Below are 18,615 nucleotides of genomic sequence, written 5' to 3' on the forward strand. Positions count from 1 at the left end.
CCAATCCATGTACCTGTCCAAGTGTGATTTAAATGCTGTTATTAGCACCTGTCTCCACGACCTCCTCTGGCAGCTCATTCCATACACCCATCAACCATTGTGTAAAAAAGTTGTCCCTCAAGATCCTATAAAATCTTTCCCCACTCACCTTAAACCTGTTTTCTCTGGTTGTTGATTCCTCTACTCCCAGTGAGGAATCTGAGTGAAAACGTTTTACTATAAAGCTTTTTTGTGATCAGATCAGGGCACGGTTGATGAAACTTCTAAAGAAATTCTACCATTCAGTGCAACAATTTCCTTCTTAGGCAGCCCCTTGGGATTGAGAACGATCTGGTTTTATTTACGTTTGAAACAAGGATTTTATGTGCTGCAGGAAAGATGCAGGGAACAGCTGTGGTGGGCAATGGTCGATTCTATTTTGATCTTTCACCCTCACGATGTGCTGGGTGTGGAGACCCTGGAGTAAAGGCAGCTGTGAGATCAATCTGCAAGGAACACATTTGACGCTGGAACTAGGGTTGCCAACGGTCTCATATTAGCTGGGACATCCCGTATTTTGGGCTGAATTAGTTTGTCCTGTACGAGACTGCCCTTGTCCTGTATTAGTAGGGTTGCCAACTTCCTCACTCCCAAATAAGGGACAAAGGGTGACATCACCGCCCTGCGCCCGTGACCTCACCCAGCCAGCGGCCACGTGCTCCCGCTCCACCAATGGCAACAGGTATATGGGTAGGAAAAGTTCAGAGGGATATGGGCCAAACACAGGCAGGTGGAACTAGCATAGATTGGGCATGTTGGTTGGTATGGGCAAATTGGGCCAATGGGCCTGTATCCGTGCTGTGCGACTCAAGAAGCAGTAGGTGCAATCAGGTGAGGCGGAACATTCTTCTCTCTATTATTTACACTTCTACGAAGGATAGTGTTACATTAAGTACCGTTATAGGAATGGGCTGCTTAATCCAACGGGCTTATTCAATTAGATCTTGTCTGATAGACAATAGGTGCAGGAGTAGGCCATTCAGCCCTTCCAGCCAGCACCGCCATTCAATGCGATCATGGCTGATCACTCTCAATCAGTACCCCGTTCCTGCCTTCTCCCCATACCCCCTCACAGTGTATACGATCTTATCTTAATTACATTCATCTGTTTTAGACCTGTACCCTTACATAACAGGTCTGACAATCTGTTTTGCTGCATTTAATTGACTAATATCCCTTGACAATGAGCCCTAAATATCCGTTACCTTTTGCATGAGAAAGTGCTATCCAATTTCATTTCTAATGTCGGGAAATGTTGTTTGTCCTTTCCCTCCACAGATGCTGCATGATTTTCTGAGTTCCTCCAGCACTTTGTGTTTTGCTCAAGATTCCAGCATCTGCAGTTCCTTCTGTCTTCATTCTAAACGGCCTAGTTCTAATTATAATATGATATCCTCTGGAGAAAATTGCATCATTCCTGAAAATCTGCACTGTACATTTCCCACAGCTGCCTTTCTTGAGGTTCAATGTCTGAAAATCAGGAATGAATCTAAGATTTCATTCAACCTAAACAAATATCTACCTTTATAAATTTCAATACACTTGAGATAAAATTAATATTACATTAACCTTTATGATCACTTTCACCGTATCACAAGCTGCTGGTAATTTCAGTGTAAGAATACTAAATGCTTTGTTGAAACAATGAACAACAGATACTGATTAATATACGAAAGGACAAAGTGCTGGAGTAACTCAGCTGGTCAGGCAACTTTACTGGAGAACACGGATAGATGACTCTTCAGGTCTAAACCCTTCTTGCCTGAAGAAAGGTCTTGACCCAAAATGTCTCATATCCATGTTCTCAAGACATGCTGCCTGACCCACTTGGTTACTCTAGCACTGTGTCCTTTTTTTGCACTGACCAGCAATTCCCCCCACACTAAAACTATCCTATCCTACATACACACACACACACACACACACCTAGGGACAATTTACAATATTACACAAGCCTATTAACCCACAAACCTGTACGTCTTAGGAATGTGGGAGGAAACCGGAGAAAACCTATGGAGATCATGGGGAGAACGTACAAACTCCGTACAAGACAGCACCTGTAGTCAGGATCTAACCTGGGTGTCTGGCGCTGTAAAGTAGCAACTCTACCGCTGCGCCACTGTGCCGCCTGTCCTTTTGTTTACTAAGTGTTTTGGTTCTTCCACAGCTTCTAGTCTTAACATGACAGGAGTAATGGAATTTATCAATTCTGTGTCAAGTTAATTAAGAACTGTACTGAGCAAACATTAGGTAAAGGTGGGATGAGAATCACAGGTTCCCTGAGGCTCAGGTGTCATGTCATCTCTTCGTGAAGTTGTGGAGAGTCACAGCTTTCATACCCAGTCTGCGGAGACAGCTGGTGCTGAGCAGCCAAACACAAGATGCCCAGCATTTACTGAAGAAGTGAATGCCAACAAGAGTTGTAACTCCAGCAGGTTCCAGGCTATCACCCTACAGTGTGTACTGAACTACATCATGTTGCAGAAACTTCTGCTGTGATATTAGAATGTTTAACAGCGTAATATTGCATCGGTCTCCAGAAACGCGATGGCTTGGCTTCCTGTGATGAAAGTAACAGCTGTGTTCTGCGCAGTGGCGCAGCGGTAGAGTCGCTGCCTTACAGCGCCAGACTCCCGGGTTCGATCCTGACTATGGGTGTTGTCTGTTTGGGGTTTGTACGTTCTCTCTATAACCGCGTGAATTTTCTCCAGGTGTTGACGTTTCCTCCCACATTCCAAAGACACACAGGTTTGTAGGTTAATTGCTTTTGGTAAAATTGTAAATTGTCCCTAGTGTTCAGGATAGTGTTCAGGATCACTGGTTGGTGTGGACTCGGCGGGCCGAAGGGCCTGTATCCGCGCTCTATCTCGAAAGTCTAAAGAGACAATGCTGTCTGATTACTGTGGGAAAGTTACATGGAAATGTTTTTTTAAAGACAGCATTTTTTTCAGCTTGCCAATTTCAAAAGTAATTTAAGTGGTTCTATCGTTCCTGATCAAAGTCCATTATAACCAGGCTGTATATCCAAACGAAACTAAATGCAAATAACATTCTCTTCACCAATCTCATTATATCTAATTACCGTTGTTATATGTTATAGCACAACTAGCTGTAATAAATTTAAGAATGAAGTCGTATCTCCTTTTTACACTTGGGAGTGACTCTCTCACATATTCTCATTACTGGTCTCCTGCCACTAATTTCAGAGTAGTAGAATTTAAATTGTGTAGTCCTATCATCTGAAGCATAAAATGGAAATTAAACCAATTTTAAAATAAATTTCTCCCCCAAGCAAAGCTTTTCTTTTCAATGTTTCATGGCTGTAACAAATCTGAAAATAAATGCAGGAAAATGTTAAAGCTGCAAATGTGGGCTTACTTATTCACCCAAATGGCCAACACTGGTTTACGACTTACAGTTACAGGAAGATATAACACATAAACTGTATTGGGAGCTTTGCATCTGTAAAAGGGTTCAGATGTAAGTAGTCATGTAAGAGGTCAGACCTTAATTGCCTTCAGTGAGGATGCTGAGTTTGTGACGATAATTAATAGAGACACTGTTCATTTGGGAAAAGGAAGAAACTAATGGAAAGCTCTCCCTCGCTGATCTAACACAGAGTGACTTTTGGCTCTTCATGCTTTTAGCTATCTGTGTGTAAAGTACCATTGGGCTGTCAGCATGACATTGTGTACCTGACAAGAGAGATAATGCTGTTGCAATATTTGCTCCAAAATAAAACTCTGAGTCAAAGACACCACACACTATAAGGCACGACTGCAAGGAAATGTAGTTACATTATCATCCGTGGAAGTCCTTGAGTGCCAATGTAATAGAAATAATTTTTCACACTGTATTGAACTCTGCTCACCATGAACCATGGTAAATTTAGAAATATTCATTGAAAGATAATTTGCATTGAGAATAAGGCCAGGGGATTTCTCCAGTTGGGTGCAACTGGGTCATATATTTTATAAGGAATTGAATTTGAGTTGAACTACACCATTTTCTCATTTTTAAGTTAATTATTTTGACCTATCAGTGGGGTGATGAATGAAACAGTTGTGGCAGTTTTGGGATCTCGAGTTAATTCACTAACAAGACAGGCATAAGTGCTTCTCGTAGCAGTGGTAAAGCAGTCCACTAACAAAATGTCTGTCAGCTAGCTATCAGTGGCTTCACATTAAACGCTAGTAGTTCACGTTAATGGATTTTTTACAAGCAAAATAACAAATAAACGCAAATATTTCTGAAAATAGAATGCTAACATTCCTGTGACATTGAATATCTAAAATTTCAGAAACAAAGTACATCTCCCAATGTTGTCTGATTTTGCAGCTGACAACACCAATGGAGTTCTTATTATTATGGGGATGATGGGAATCGTGCTCAGATCTTAATACAAGTGTTACAATGAGTAATGGTCCACATAAAGTTAGATTAAGCTAAGATTGATGGAAAACTACTTGATCTCTTTGTCAGGCTGAGAACAAGTGTAATCTGCTGCGTCATCATGACTGCCCGTTTTGAAACACAATGTTTCCCACAGCTAACAGGTGGTGATGAAGGTTAATGAATGTTGCTATTTATTGCAAGGGATATGCACACAGGGAACTGAAGATGCCGGAATCGTGATCAAAACGCAAAGTGCAGGAGGAACTCATCAGGTCAAAACACCATCTGTGGATGATATGGACTGACCCAAAATATCGCCTGTCCATATCCTCCTGAGTGCTGCCTGACTAATTGACTTACTCCACTTTGTCTTTGTACTCTAGAAGGTAGAACAGTACAGCACAGGAACAAGCCCTTCGGCCCACTCTGTCAATGCCGGACATTATTCCAAGTTAAATTAATCTTATCTGTCTGCACATGATCCAAATACTTCAAATACCCTGCATATCCAAAACCTCATAAATGCTACTCCACCACAACCTCTGGCACTCACCACCCTAAAATGAAAACACGTCCCACACATCACCTTTCAGCTTTGCCTCTCTCAGCTGTGTAGAACGGAGGGCTTTGGCTCTTGGGATCACGTGCATGCAGTGAGACTGGTTTATGTGATGGACTGGGCTTATTCCTGTTAGCCACCTTAGCTTCTATCCACACCCAGAGCTCACCTCCTACACCGTGAGCTTATAAACATAGCACAAAAAGTAAGGAAATTTGTGTTTGGTAGATTATTTCTTTGTTGTAACAATGCTTCTTGGCAATAAATCTTATACCGTTGGAAAGCCTGTTTATTTCCCTTTTAAATGGTGCCACATTTGTAAGGAACATGCATTTGTGGGATGAGCAGCAGAGCTGAGTATGTGGGTTGCGCCCATGAAAAATCTGCCAAATCTTCTCTGCCAATGCCAAACAGCTTATTCTGCCATTGACTCTTGTTCGGTGTTGTTTGGTGGATTGGATGATTGAAGTCTGAAGAAACAAGACATATTGGCAATTTAACAATTTATTCATTTAATAAACAGGAGCCTCAGTAGCGTGTGGAAGAACCATACACAGCCATAACAGCCTGGCACCTCCTCCTCATGCTGGTCACCAGCCTGGTCACACACTGTTGTGGGATGGCATCCCATTCTTCAACCAGCATTTGTCGCAAGTCAGCCAACGTGGTTGTGTTGGTCACTCTGGCACGAACAGCACGCCCAAGCTGATCCCACAAGTGATCAATGGGGTTGAGGTCAGGACTGCTGGCAGGCCATTCCATCCTCTCCACTCCCAAATTCTGGAGGTAGTCTCTGAGAAACCCTGCTCTGTGGCGGCGAGCATTGTCATCTTGGAGGATAGAGTTCGGTCCCAGACTGTGGAGATATGGGATTGCCACTGGTTGCAGAATCTCATCTCGATATCTCTCTGTATTGAGATTGCCTCCAATGATGACAAGCCTCGTTTTTCCAGTGACACCTACTGACCACTGTAGCAGGGCCCATGTTCACAGATGCTGCCAATCAGGTGCCAATCAGGCACCTGATCGTCAGCACCTGGGGGTACCAGAAGCTCAAAACAAGAGTCAATAGCAACAGCAGAATAAGCTGTTTGGCATTGGCAGAGAAAATTTGGCAAATTTTTCATGGGCGCAACCCATATACTCAGCTCTGCTGCTCATCCGTCAAATGCATGTTCCTTACAAATGTGGCACAATTTAAAAGGGAAATAAACAGGCTTTCCAACGGTATAAGATTTATTGCCAAGAAGCATTGTTACAACAAAGAAATAAACTACCAAACACAAATTTCCTTACTTTTTGTGCTATGTTTATATGTTGCATTGGCCTTTGATGCAGCATCTTGCCCAGTACTATCTGGAAATCTACGTACAAACTACATCCAGCGGATCCCCTTTATTCTTGCTAAATATTACATTTGCAAAGAACTCTAGTCACTTTGTCAAAATGCCCATCGAGGCAATCTTTGCCATCTGATTTTTCCAGTCCATATTTATATACATTAAAAAAATGATAATTGCAGAAGGTGTAGCTATAGGTTGCAGTTTCCCAGTGCATCGATTAGATTGCACCAGAACAAGAGACAGGAGCAGGAATGTACCCACACTGGCAAAGAACATGTCTTTAGATTAAGTAGCTCCACGCAATGCAGCAAAAACTAAGATGTTATTTATTACTAACATCTGGTTTGAGGAGAAATAGCATTTAATCATGATCATTGTTGTGTCTTTCAAAATTAATTATACCCACCTTTAAAAATAATATAAGAAAAATTTGTTGGGGATTGTTGAAAAGTAGGCCATAGAGTTACAGCGTGGAAACAGGCCCTTCAGCTCAATTTGTCCACACTGGCCAACATGTCCCATCTACACTAGTCCAACTTGCCTGCATTTGGTCCATATCCCTCGAAGCCTGTCTTATCCTGTACCTATCTAAATGTTTCTTAAAAGTTGCGATAGTCCCTGCCTCAACTACCTCCTCCGGTAGCTTGTTCCATACACCTACCACCCTTTGCGTGGAAAAGGTTACCCCTCAGGTTGTTATTAAATCTCTCCCCCTCATCTGAGGGCAATGATACCTGAGCACCGTTGCAGTCATTTCAACAGCTGGTCGGCATCAGCCGGCCTCTCTCACCTCTGGTGCAATGTAGTCTGGGGTCCCACAGAACGTCCGCGTCGTCACAGCGTCAAATATACTCTCTTTGCACATGCCAAAATCGGCAATTTTGATGTGTCCCTCTGCATCCAGCATCACGTTATCCAGTTTCAAGTCTCTGCATAAAATGTATTTGCACGTTAAGTAAGAAGACCTTCACTTTCGGTACCGTGTGATTTTGAAAGTAGATTTTCCGCACATTACTGAAGCCAATTGGCTTGTGCCTTGTGAAGTGAAGAATGGCAGTGACAAAAGGTCAAACATAGCTGTAGATGTAGCTCTTCAAAGATGGGGAGAGCGTATTCTCTTGACAGCAGTTCATCAACATGAGATGTAATCTCTGTTTCTATCTGGACGGATGCAGATTATTGTTATTAATTCAGATTTTTGGCATTTGTGGTATTTCCTCTTTGTATTTCTAGATGAGTGGCATATGGAAGGTCAGCTGCAATGGACAGTACATAACGTGATGTTATAAAGACCAGTGAGGTGAACACGGTGTTATCTATTACTACATCCAGTAAATCTTTATATCATTGACGACTACTAGATCAGAGTTCAGGGCAGGGTCTGTCCAGTTGAAGTGGCCAACAACATTTCACACAGGTGAGGTCATGTCCCACACTCACTGAAACTCAATGCTTTGTATGAATGAATAAATGCTTTCTTTCAGAATTCCCACTTCCCTGCTGCATAAAACATGTTTGATTAATAACTCTTCCTAACCCTGATGGTAAGCAGTAACCTAAAGCATTTCTTTCCCACTTCACAGGTGCTCCCTGATCAATTTCTGTTTCAATTTCAGATTTGCAGCATCTGTTGTCTGCTTTTTATTGTTATCTTTCATTCAGCGTTAAATGTCGTACCTGTAAATAATCCCCTTCTGATGCAGGAAGAACAGTCCGACTGCAATTTCTGCTGCGTAGAACCTACAATGACAGGGAGCAAAATTCGAGCAAACTGCAACGAAGCAACAGCTTTAAAATGGACTCAAAATTAAAAAAAATCAAATGTCTCCAATTAAATGATAGCACGGAGAAAACCCACACGCGGTCACGGGGAGAACGTACAAACTCCGCACAGACAGCACCTGTAGTCGGGATTGAACCCGGGTCTCCGGTGCTACATGCACTGTAAGGCAGCAACTCTACCGCTGCGCCACCGTGCCGCCCCAATCGACATTGTAGATAGCAGAACTAATGTTCTATCTACAATACTCAAAATGTTGTCTTTTGTGATCTCATTGGCAAACCTTTTAAACCTGCAGCTTTTGACACACTGTCTAAGCCATAAGTGTGAATGGTAAAAGCACAATGCTGATTTCTCAGTGCGGCCACTGTTCTCTTTTGCTCATCCTCGCTCTGGCTACAAGTGATGGACACTCACACTGCTTGCGGCTCCTTGAACTTGCCGACCTGCTGAATGTGGTACATCAGGTCTCCGCCATTCACATACTCCATGACGAAATACAGGCGGTCCTGCAACACAAGAGGACAACTCGCTGAGAGGTGAGAGGGACGAGGGAAATCTTTTATTAATACTGCCGCATTCTGGCAGCAGTTGTATCACTGCATTCCCATATCATATTTTTGCAACTTAGAATCATAAAAGCAAGAGAAAATTAGCTGGGACAGAAGTGGCATCAAGTCATTTACAAAACAATGTTGATAATCAGGATAATAATTCGGAGGAGCAAGAATGAAAACAGAAATGGCTGGAAGGATTCAGCAGGACAGGCTCCATCTGTGGAAAGAGAAAGAGGGTAGACACAAAATACTGGAGTAACTCAGAGGGTCAGGCAGCATCTCTGGAGAGGATAGGTGACATTTTGGGTCGAGACCCTTCATCAGAGAAAGAGGGTTAGCTTTTGCTTCATCAAAACATCTGTACTTGCATTCTTGCATAAATAGAAGAGGTTGTTCTCCAGAGATGCTGCCTGACCCGCTGAGTCACTCCAGCACTTTGTGTCCTTTTTTGTAAACCGGCATCTGCAGTTCCTTGTTTAATAAGAGATAGTTGGCATGAACTGGAGAGGCAGATCGGGCTTGAGACCCTTGGGAACAGCAAGACAAGTCTCCCACTGGCAGGTTCCAATGGAACTAACACTCTCAAAGTGTCTAAATCTTGTATCCCTGCTCCTGTTGGGCAGAAGGTACAAAGCTTGAAAGCATCAGACTCAGGAATAGCTTCTTCCCCTCGGTTATCGGACTACTGAACGGCCCTCCCGTAAACTAAGCCGGAGTCCCAAACTACCTCATTGCAGACATTGGATTTCGTCTCTGAAAAGGTGGCGATCGAGGCAGACACGATAGTGGCATTTAAGAGGCTTTTAGATCGGATGTAATGACGATATGCAGAGAATGGAGGGATATGGTTCACTTGCAGGCAGATGAGGTTAGTTTAAATTGACATCACGTTTGGCATGGAAGCAGTGGGCCGAAGGGCTGTTTAATTTAGTTTATTCCTTTAGTTTAGCTTAGAGGTACAGTGTGGAAACAGGCCCTTTGGCCCACCAGGGGTCCACGCCGACCAGTGATCCCTGCATATTTACACTATCCTACACCCACTAGGGACAATTTTTATATTTACCAAGCCAATTAACCTACAAACCTGCACATTTTTGGAGTGTGGGAGGAAACCGAAGATCTCGGAGAAAACCCATCTCGGAGAAAACCCAGGGGAGAATGTACAAACTCCGTACAGACAGCACCCGTAGTCGGGATCGAACTCGGGTCTCCGACGCTGCATTCACTGTAAGGCAGCAACTCTGCCGCTCGCCACCACAACTGTTCTACGTTCTAACTGTAACGATACAAATCTCTGAAACTATATTCTGTACTCAGGTATTTTTCTCTTTGCACTACCTGTTGTACTTTGTATGGCGTGATTGTACTCATGTACAGTATGATCTGATTTAATTTTACAGCCCGCATGCAAAGCTGTTCACTGTATCTCAGTACAAGTGACAAAACATAAACCAATGCTAAAGTCAAAATTAAAAAGCCAGTTGCAAACTTGAAGATTCATCCCACAAACTCTGCCAGTTTGTAATGTATGTGCGTGCGCACTCATCCCTTCCTCTGTTAATACAGAGAAAGAGAAAGACATACAGAGTTGTTAGAACACGTGAACATTATTCCCCTTTCTAACCACACAAGACATGCCTGTGTGTGTCACACATGTGCGTCATACATTTACATACACTACAGCTGTTGTCAATGTTTAGGTGGAGAGGGTGTCATTTCCAATTACAGACGCATTGCTTTAATTCCTGCTCAATGTAACACTGACTAAGGCAATTGTGTTGTCTCTGCAGCTGACCCTGTACCATCAGCATATGCTGAGTGACTCAATACTTGGTTTGCCATTTGCATATCCGTTGGAAGAGTGAAGGAGTGATTCCTTTCATTATAGCCACAAATCAACGTCAGCATTGAATACTTTGAGCAGCAAGAGTCGCATCTGGTGGAGTTGCTAGCCTCGCAGCGCCAGAGAACCGGGTGCGACCCGGTTGTGTGGAGTTTGCACACTCTCCCTGTGACCGTTTGGCGTTCCTTTGGGTGCTCTGGTTTCCTCCCACATCCCAAAGACGTGCGGGTTTGCAGATTAACTGACTAAACTGACCTCAGATTAGGAAAAAGGGAAGTGCAACCAGACTTGGGTGTCCTTGTGCACCAATCACTGAAAGTAAACATGCAGGTACAGCAGGCAGTGAAGAAAGCGCATGGCATGTTGGCCTTCATAACGAGAGGATTTGAGTATAGGAGTAAAGAGGTCCTTCTGCAGTTGTACAGGGCCCTGGTGAGACCACATCTGGAGTATTTTGTGCAGTTTGTCTCCTAATTTGAGGATGGACATCCTTGCTATTGAGGCAGTGCAGCGTAAGTTCACGAGGTTAATCCCCGGGATGGCGGGATTGTCATATGAGGAAAGATTGGAAAGACTGGGCTTGTATTCACTGGAATTTAGAAGGATGAGAGGGGATCTTATAGAAAAGTATAAAATTATAAAAGGACTGGACAAGCTCGATGCAGGAAAAATGTTCCCAATGTTGGGGGAGTCCAGAACCAGGGGCCACAGTCTTAGAATAAAGGGGAGGCCATTTAAAACTGAGGTGAGAAAAAACTATTTGACCCAGAGAGTTGTGAATTTGTGAAATTCTCTGCTTCAGAAGGCAGTGGAAGCCAATTCACTGGATGGATTTAAAAGAGAGTTAGATAGAGCTCTAGGGGCTAGCGGAATCAAGGGATATGGGGAGAAGGCAGGCACAGGATTGTGGATGATTAGCCATGATCATAACGAATGGTGGTGCTGGCTCGAAGTGCCAACTGGCCTCCTCCTGCACCTATTTTCTATGTTTCTAAATGGCAACTATTGTGAACGGGTGATCGATCAGTGTGCTGAAGGGCCTGTTTCGGTGCTGTATTTCTAAACTAAACTAAACTTTGCTACAGTGTCAGTTTCTTGAACCAACCTGCACAACCCTAATCCCACCTCAGTAACAGAACACTACGGACCACCTCTTGACTACCATGGACTTATTTCCTACTCTTAAGTATACAAGTGGGTGATGGGAAAAAGATTATACAAAAACTACACATTAGGGTCTTGCAGCAATACCTTGTTTTTAGTCTTTTTCATTGACTTGAATAGAGACATACGGCACAGAAACAGGTCCTTCATCACAACTTGTCCATGCCGACCAGGATACCCCATCTAAGCTATCCCCACCTGCTCGCATTTAGCCCATATCCCTCTAAATGTTTCCTATCCATGTATCTGTCCAACTATCTTTTAAATGGTTTTATAATACCTGCTTCAACCACCTACTCCAGCAGCTCGTTCCATATACCCAGCGCTCTCTGTGTGAAAACATGGCTGCTTAGGTTCCTATGAAATCTTGCCTGTCACCTTAAATCTCTGTCCTCTGGTTTTTGATCCCCCTGCCATGTGTAAAAGACTCTGTGCATTCACTACAAGGTGCTGTAAGCAAGGTTTTCATTGTACCGAGAACATAGAGCAGTATAGCACAGGAACAGGCCCTTCGGCCCACAGTTTCTGTGCCTGAGCCAAACTGTACTCGTGCATATGACAATATACTCGACTTAAACTCAATATTAAATTTGCGCTAACCACGTTATAGGGGTTACATAGAAACATAGAAAATATGTGCAGGAGGAGGCCATTTGGCCCTTTAAGCCAGCACTGCCATTTATTGTGATCATGGCTGATCATCCACAATCAGTAACCTGTGCCTGCCTTCTCCCCATATCCCTTGATTCCATGAGCCCCTAGAACTCTTATCTAACTCTCTTTTCAATTCATCCAGTGAATTGGCCTCCACTGCCTTCTGTGGCAGAGAATTCCACAAATTCACAACTCCGGGTAAAAAAGTTTTTTCTCACCTCAGTTTTAAATGGCCTCCCCTTTATTCTGTGGCCCCTGGTTCAGGACTCCCCCAACATTGGGAACATTTTTCCTGCATCTAGCTTGTTCAGTCCTTTTATAATTTTATACGTCTCTTCTCATCCTTCCAAACTCCAGTGAATACAAGCCCAGTCTTTCCAATCTTTCCTCATATGACAGTCCCGCCATCCCGGGGATTAACCTCGCGAACTTACGCTGCACTCCCTCAATAGCAAGGACATCCTTTCTCAAATTAGAAGACCAAATCAGCACACAATACTCCAGATGTGGTCTCACCAGGACCCCGTACAACTGCAGAAGGGCCTCTTCATTCCTATACTCAAATCCTTTTGTTATGAAGGCCAACATGCCATTAGCTTTCTTCACTGCCTGCTGTACCTGCACGCTTACTTTCAGTGACTGGTGTACAAGGACACTCAGGTCTCGTTGCACTTCCCCTTTACCTAATCTGACACCATTGAGATAATAATCTGCCTTCTTGTTTTTGGTTGTGACGAACTAGTTTCAGCCTACGCAGCAGAAGGGCTGAGAAAGAAAAGCTTTGTTACCAATTACCAGACAGGAACAATATGCCATCTTGTTAACAGATCACTGAATTGAACAGACTGTGCTTTTAATTAGTTGCTCTGCAAAAGATGATCTTGCTCTGCGAGCAATGTTTGAACACTATTCTGCAGTTCAGCCAAGTGTACATGAACAACAGTCACATTTGATCTTTGGTAACAAAAACATAAATTGCCTTAGATAGCCAATACATAATGAAGGCACAACTGGTCTCATTTGTTTTAATTCCACTGACTGCTGTCAAACTATGTATGAAGATTTGTTCTGCTTGGAAAAATAATGCAGGGCCGCATGGTGGCACAGCTGGTAGAGTCACTGCCTCACGGCATCAGGGACCCAGTGTAGGAAAAAAACCTGCAGATGCTGGTGAAATCGAAGGTAGACACAAAATGCTGGAGTAACTCAGCGGGTCAGGCAGCATCTTGGGAGAGAATGAATGGGTGATGTTTCGGGTCTCGACCTGAAACATCACCCATTCCTTCTCTCCCGAGATGCTGCCTGACCCGCTGAGTTACTCCAGCATTTTGTGTCTATCAAGGACCCTGGTCTGCTCCTGGCCTCGGACGTTGGCTGTGTGGTTTGTACATTCTCCCTGAGACCGCGTGGGTTCCCACACCTCAAAGACACGTAGGCTTGCAGGTTAATTGGCCCTTGTAAATGGCCCCAATGTGTAGGGAGAAAGTGGAATAACGTAGAACTAATGTGAATGGGTGATAGGTCAGCAGAGACTCGCTGGGCCGAAGGGCCTGTTTCCATGCTGTACGTGAAAATGGGTAGAAGCTCCAATGGCCTCCTCTTCTCGGGATTGCGGATGACTTGCCTCTAGTTCTGCTGGATCTAAGGAGGCTGGTGAGGCCACGGTGCAGATTGTACCACAGGTGGAACAAGGGCGGCAAAGTGGTGCAGCAGTAGAGTTGCTGCCTTACAGCGCCAGACACCCGGGCTCCATCCTGACTACAGCTGCTGTCCGTACGGAGTTTGCACCTTCTCTCTGTGACCGCGTGGGTTTTCTCCGGGTGCTCCGGTTTCCTCACACACTCCAAAGATGTACATGTTTGTAGGTTAATTAGCATTGGCAAGTTGAAAAATTGTCCTTAGTGTTAGCGTATAGGGTGATCACAGGTCTGCGCAGATTCAATGGGCCAAAGGGCCTGTTTCCATGCTACATCGCTAAAGTGTAAAGGTGGGGAGGGGTTGGACACAGTGTGACTCGGAAGAAGGCAGCCGCCTGCTGCTGGGTACTCTGGGCTTTGTCGAGCTCTCCTTGAACGGACTCAAGGCCAGCCTGGCACTTTGACTGGGCCCACGTGTGAGACCTTGCTCACTACAAATTGTCAATTAGCTGCAAACCCACAACAGCGTCTCAGACAGTTATTACTGGTGATGCTTGATGGCCTGTACCTACTGATGCTAAAGGCAAAACAGAGACACCAGCAACTGCAGATGCTGGAAGCTTGAGCAAAACACTAAGTACTGGAGGAACTCAGCGCGTCAGGCAGCATCTGTGGGAGGGAGCATCTGAGTGGGTGAATTACTCCACCACTTTATGTTTTGATGTAAAAAGCAAGTTATTTATCTTTGCTTTATTGTTCAAGCAAAAATATAAGTTAACTTTTTCCTTCAGGGTCCAAAAGCAGAGACCTACTGCTTGGAAAAACAGTGACATCGTTTAGAAGACCCAAGTAACTGCAGATGCTGATTTACAAAAAAAGACACAAGGGTCCCGAACTGAAACGTCACCTATCCTTGTTCTCCAGAGATGCTGTCTGACCAGCTGAGTTACTCCAGCATTCTGTGTCTTTTTTAATAATCACTTTGATACACTATCATTAGTAACCCTCTCTCACCATTGAAGGGATCTGTAAGAGGTGCAACTGCAGAAAAGCTTCCAGCTTAATCAAGGCCCCACACCACCCTGGCCACACTCTCATTCCACACCTACCATTGGGAAGAAGGGACTGGAGTCTGAAAACCATGACCTCCTGGTTCAGGAACAGCTTCTTCCCAACAACTATCAGTCTCTTGAACACTACAAACACCAAATAAGCTATAAATTGTCTTGGTTGCACTCAGGACTTTAGGTTTTTCCCAATAATATTAAGGTTATTAATTTACTGAATTTTCTTTTTTGCTTATTATATTGTGTTTACGGACTAGTTATGTTGCTACAAGTAAGAATGTCATTGTTCCGTTTTTGATACACGACTATTAAAACACTCTTGACATCAACTCACGGGCCAATTTATGCTGCCATTCACTGCTGGCTGAGAAGAATGTCTTTCTTACGTTGTCACAGAGGAGTTAGTTCTAACTAACAAGATTCACAGCCTCCAGCGATTCAGCCTCCAGCACAAGCTAAGAGATGGCCTCAAAGTTAATAAGCCAGTGTTGCTATGGAGATAGATCGATTTCCACAGGCTCCCCAGAATGGATCATTACAACACCTTGAACTGAATACTGAACGTATTCAGTGATCAGCATGGCCTATATTAACCTTAACCGTACAAAGTCAAAAAGACTTGTCCCACCCCGGTCGGTCATTGCTTCTCTGCTCCTGAATGGCTGAAGGTGCAGAAGCTTGAAAGCGCGCACCACCAGACTCAGGAGCAGCTTCTTCCCCTCTGTTATCAGGCTTCTGAACGGTCCTGCCATAAGCTAGGGTACTGTCCAATTCACCTCTACCCCATTGCGGACATTGGACTTTGTCTCTGGAGCTGATGCGCTACAATGCTGAGAACTATATTCTGCACTCTGTATCTTCCCCTTTGCTCTACCTATTGTACTGGAGTTTGAACTCATTGTATCCATGCATGGTATATCAGATCTGTTTGGATAGCATGCAAAACAAAGCTTTTCACTGTACCTTGGTACACGTGACAATAATAAACCTAACATCTGTGCAGCATGGTCAATATCTCAGCACATTGGTACTATGGTGTGGGACTGCAGGGCGCGTTCACTGCTAGGTTTGGCTTTTGTCATGATCACATAGAAGAAAGAAATGCATCATTTATCTTGGAGAGCCGTTTCTCATTTTTGAGAAAATTGTCAAAATCCCAATTTGCAAAATGTTTTTCTTCTGAAGTCTGCCCGTCAAGAAGATGACTTCATGGTAATGAAATGGAAAATGAAACAACAGGAAATAAATCCATGCCAAGGTAAGACAGCAAAGGGTCCATGTGGGTGCACAATCCTTCTCCCCCCACCTTTCTGCTCTCTCCTGTCCCTTCCATCTATATCCCTTCCTCTGTGTTGACATTTCACTCCTCTTCTCCTTTTAAGAACATTAGACAGGAGCAGATTCAAGCCATTTGGCCCATCGAGTCTACTCCGCCATTCGATCACGGCTGATCTATTTTTCCTTCCCAACCCCATTCTCCAGCCTTCTCTCCGTAACCTCTGACACCCTTACTAATCAAGAAAATACCCAATCACTTAGCCTCCACCACCGTCCATGGCAACAAATTCTACAGATTCACCACCCTCTGACTAAAGAAATTCCTCCTCATCTCCATTCTGAAGATACGTGCTTTTATACTGAGGCTGTGCCCTCTGGTCCTAGTCACTCCCACTATTTGTCTCACAGCCTTTTGTCTTTTCATCTCTGGCCTTTGTCCACCAACCCCCCCACACCCCACTCACCTGCATCCACCTTTCATTTGCCTATCTTTGTCACGCCCCCACCTCTTTTCCAGCTTTCTCTCCTCCCTCCACTACAATCACTCTGAAGAAGGGTCCCGACATGATATGGCCCCTATCCACATCCTCCACAGATGCCTGACCCACTGAGTTACACCAGCACTTAGATTCTGGCATAATTCATGCAGGAGAAATGTTCCCAATGTTGGGGAGTCCAGAACCAGGGGCCACAGTCTAAGAATAAAGGGGAGGCCGTTTAAAACTGAGGTGAGAAAAAACATTTCACCCAGAGAGTTGTGAATTTTGGAATTCTCTGCCACAGAAGGCAGTAGAGGCCAATTCACTGGATGAATTTAAAAGAGAGTTAGATAGAGCTCTAGGGGCTAGTGGAATCAAAGTATATGGGGAGAAGGCAGGCACGGGTTACTGATTGTGGATGATCAGCCATGATCACAATGAATGGCGGTGCTGGCTCAAAGGGCCAAATGGCCTCCTCCTGCACCTATTTTCTATGTTTCTATGTGCAGTTGCTTGTGTCTCCAAGTTTATCCAACCTCTCCTTGTAACTAATATTCTCTAATCCAGACTGCATCCTGGTTAAACTGCTTCTGCACCCTCTCCAACCTCTCCACAGCCTTCCAGTCTTTGCTGTCTCTCACACATGTTCTCTCAGATTCTGTTTAAGTAACTGTTTAACATTAATTAACAAGGGAGGTAAGGTCATGCCATTTTTTAAAACTGTTATTCGTTAAACTCTAATGAGACTGACAATTATCCATTTATTTTCAGAAAGATTCTGCCTTGGTTCAGTACTTTCCCTTAAAACATAGTCTGATGTCAGTTATAACTACGTGAAATAAAAATATTGAAAGCCAATTAGAAAGAGTTAGATATTGTGCTGCGTTCAAGGGAATTCAGTGAGTACAACATTCACAAAAGCTAGGCACGAAACCTATCTATGAAAAGGCTGAAGGTTCGTATTAACATGCAACTAAAATGCTAATGACACGGTTTTTGTGTTGAAGTAGAGAATGCAAGGACTATTTTGGGATTGAAATCATTGGAAGCATGAAAATATGGTATGAAGATAAAACAATCCAAACTAAAATATTGCCTATTAACAAAAAAAGTATGAAGAGACGCGACGGTAGTGGACTGTGGACAAATCCTTCCTGCTGAGAGGCGACTTTGTGGAGGCTCATATTCAGGCCTCCATTTTATAAATCATCATTCATCTGATTCCCCATCAGGCTCTTGAACCACCTTGTACAACACCAACCACAACCTTACCTCAGCACCCAACTACTGTGCACTTTCATGAGATAGGAACAGAATTAGGCCATTCGACCCATCAAGTCTACTCTGCCATTCAATCATGGCTGATCTATCTTCCCCTCTTAACCCCATTCTCCTGCCCTATCCCCATATCCCCCGACACCTGTACTAATCAAGAATCTATCCATCTCTGCCGTAAAAATATCTGTTGATATACCCTTTGTTACAATATCATTTGTTAGGTTGCACTGCCTGCATTTGCACTATGATGGTCCTGTTCCGTACAACAGGCCCCTTCGGCCCACAGTATCTGTGCCGACATGATGCCAAGACCAACACATCTGCCTGCACCCATCCTCCCATCCCCTGCAAAGTCTCTTAAATTCCACTCTTAAATGTGCCTCGACCACCACCCCTGGCAGACGTTCCAGACACCCACCACCCTTCTGTTACAAAACTGGCCCCGTGCATCTCCTTTAAAGTTTGCCCCTCTCACCTGACAGCTGTGTCCGCTAGTATTTGATTTTTCCGTCTGGGAAAAAGATTCTGATTCTCAGAATCAA

The 18,615-nt window shown here is 43.9% G+C and overlaps 1 protein-coding gene across 2 annotated transcripts in view; it reads right to left on the minus strand.

Moving 5' to 3' along the window:
- prkcaa (protein kinase C, alpha, a) overlaps positions 1 to 18,615 on the minus strand; it is a 187,020-nt gene that overhangs the window by 16,436 nt on the left and 151,969 nt on the right. For both annotated transcript variants that reach the window (XM_078401440.1, XM_078401439.1), the window contains exons 11-13: positions 8,534 to 8,625; positions 8,014 to 8,076; positions 7,127 to 7,265 (exon numbers count right to left, since the gene is read on the minus strand). In XM_078401440.1, coding sequence (XP_078257566.1) covers positions 7,127 to 7,265; positions 8,014 to 8,076; positions 8,534 to 8,625 — 294 coding nt within the window. The remainder of the gene's footprint in view (positions 1 to 7,126; positions 7,266 to 8,013; positions 8,077 to 8,533; positions 8,626 to 18,615) is intronic.

This window comes from Rhinoraja longicauda, chromosome 6, assembly GCF_053455715.1.
Source record: "Rhinoraja longicauda isolate Sanriku21f chromosome 6, sRhiLon1.1, whole genome shotgun sequence".
Classification (NCBI taxonomy): Eukaryota; Metazoa; Chordata; class Chondrichthyes; order Rajiformes; family Arhynchobatidae; genus Rhinoraja; species Rhinoraja longicauda.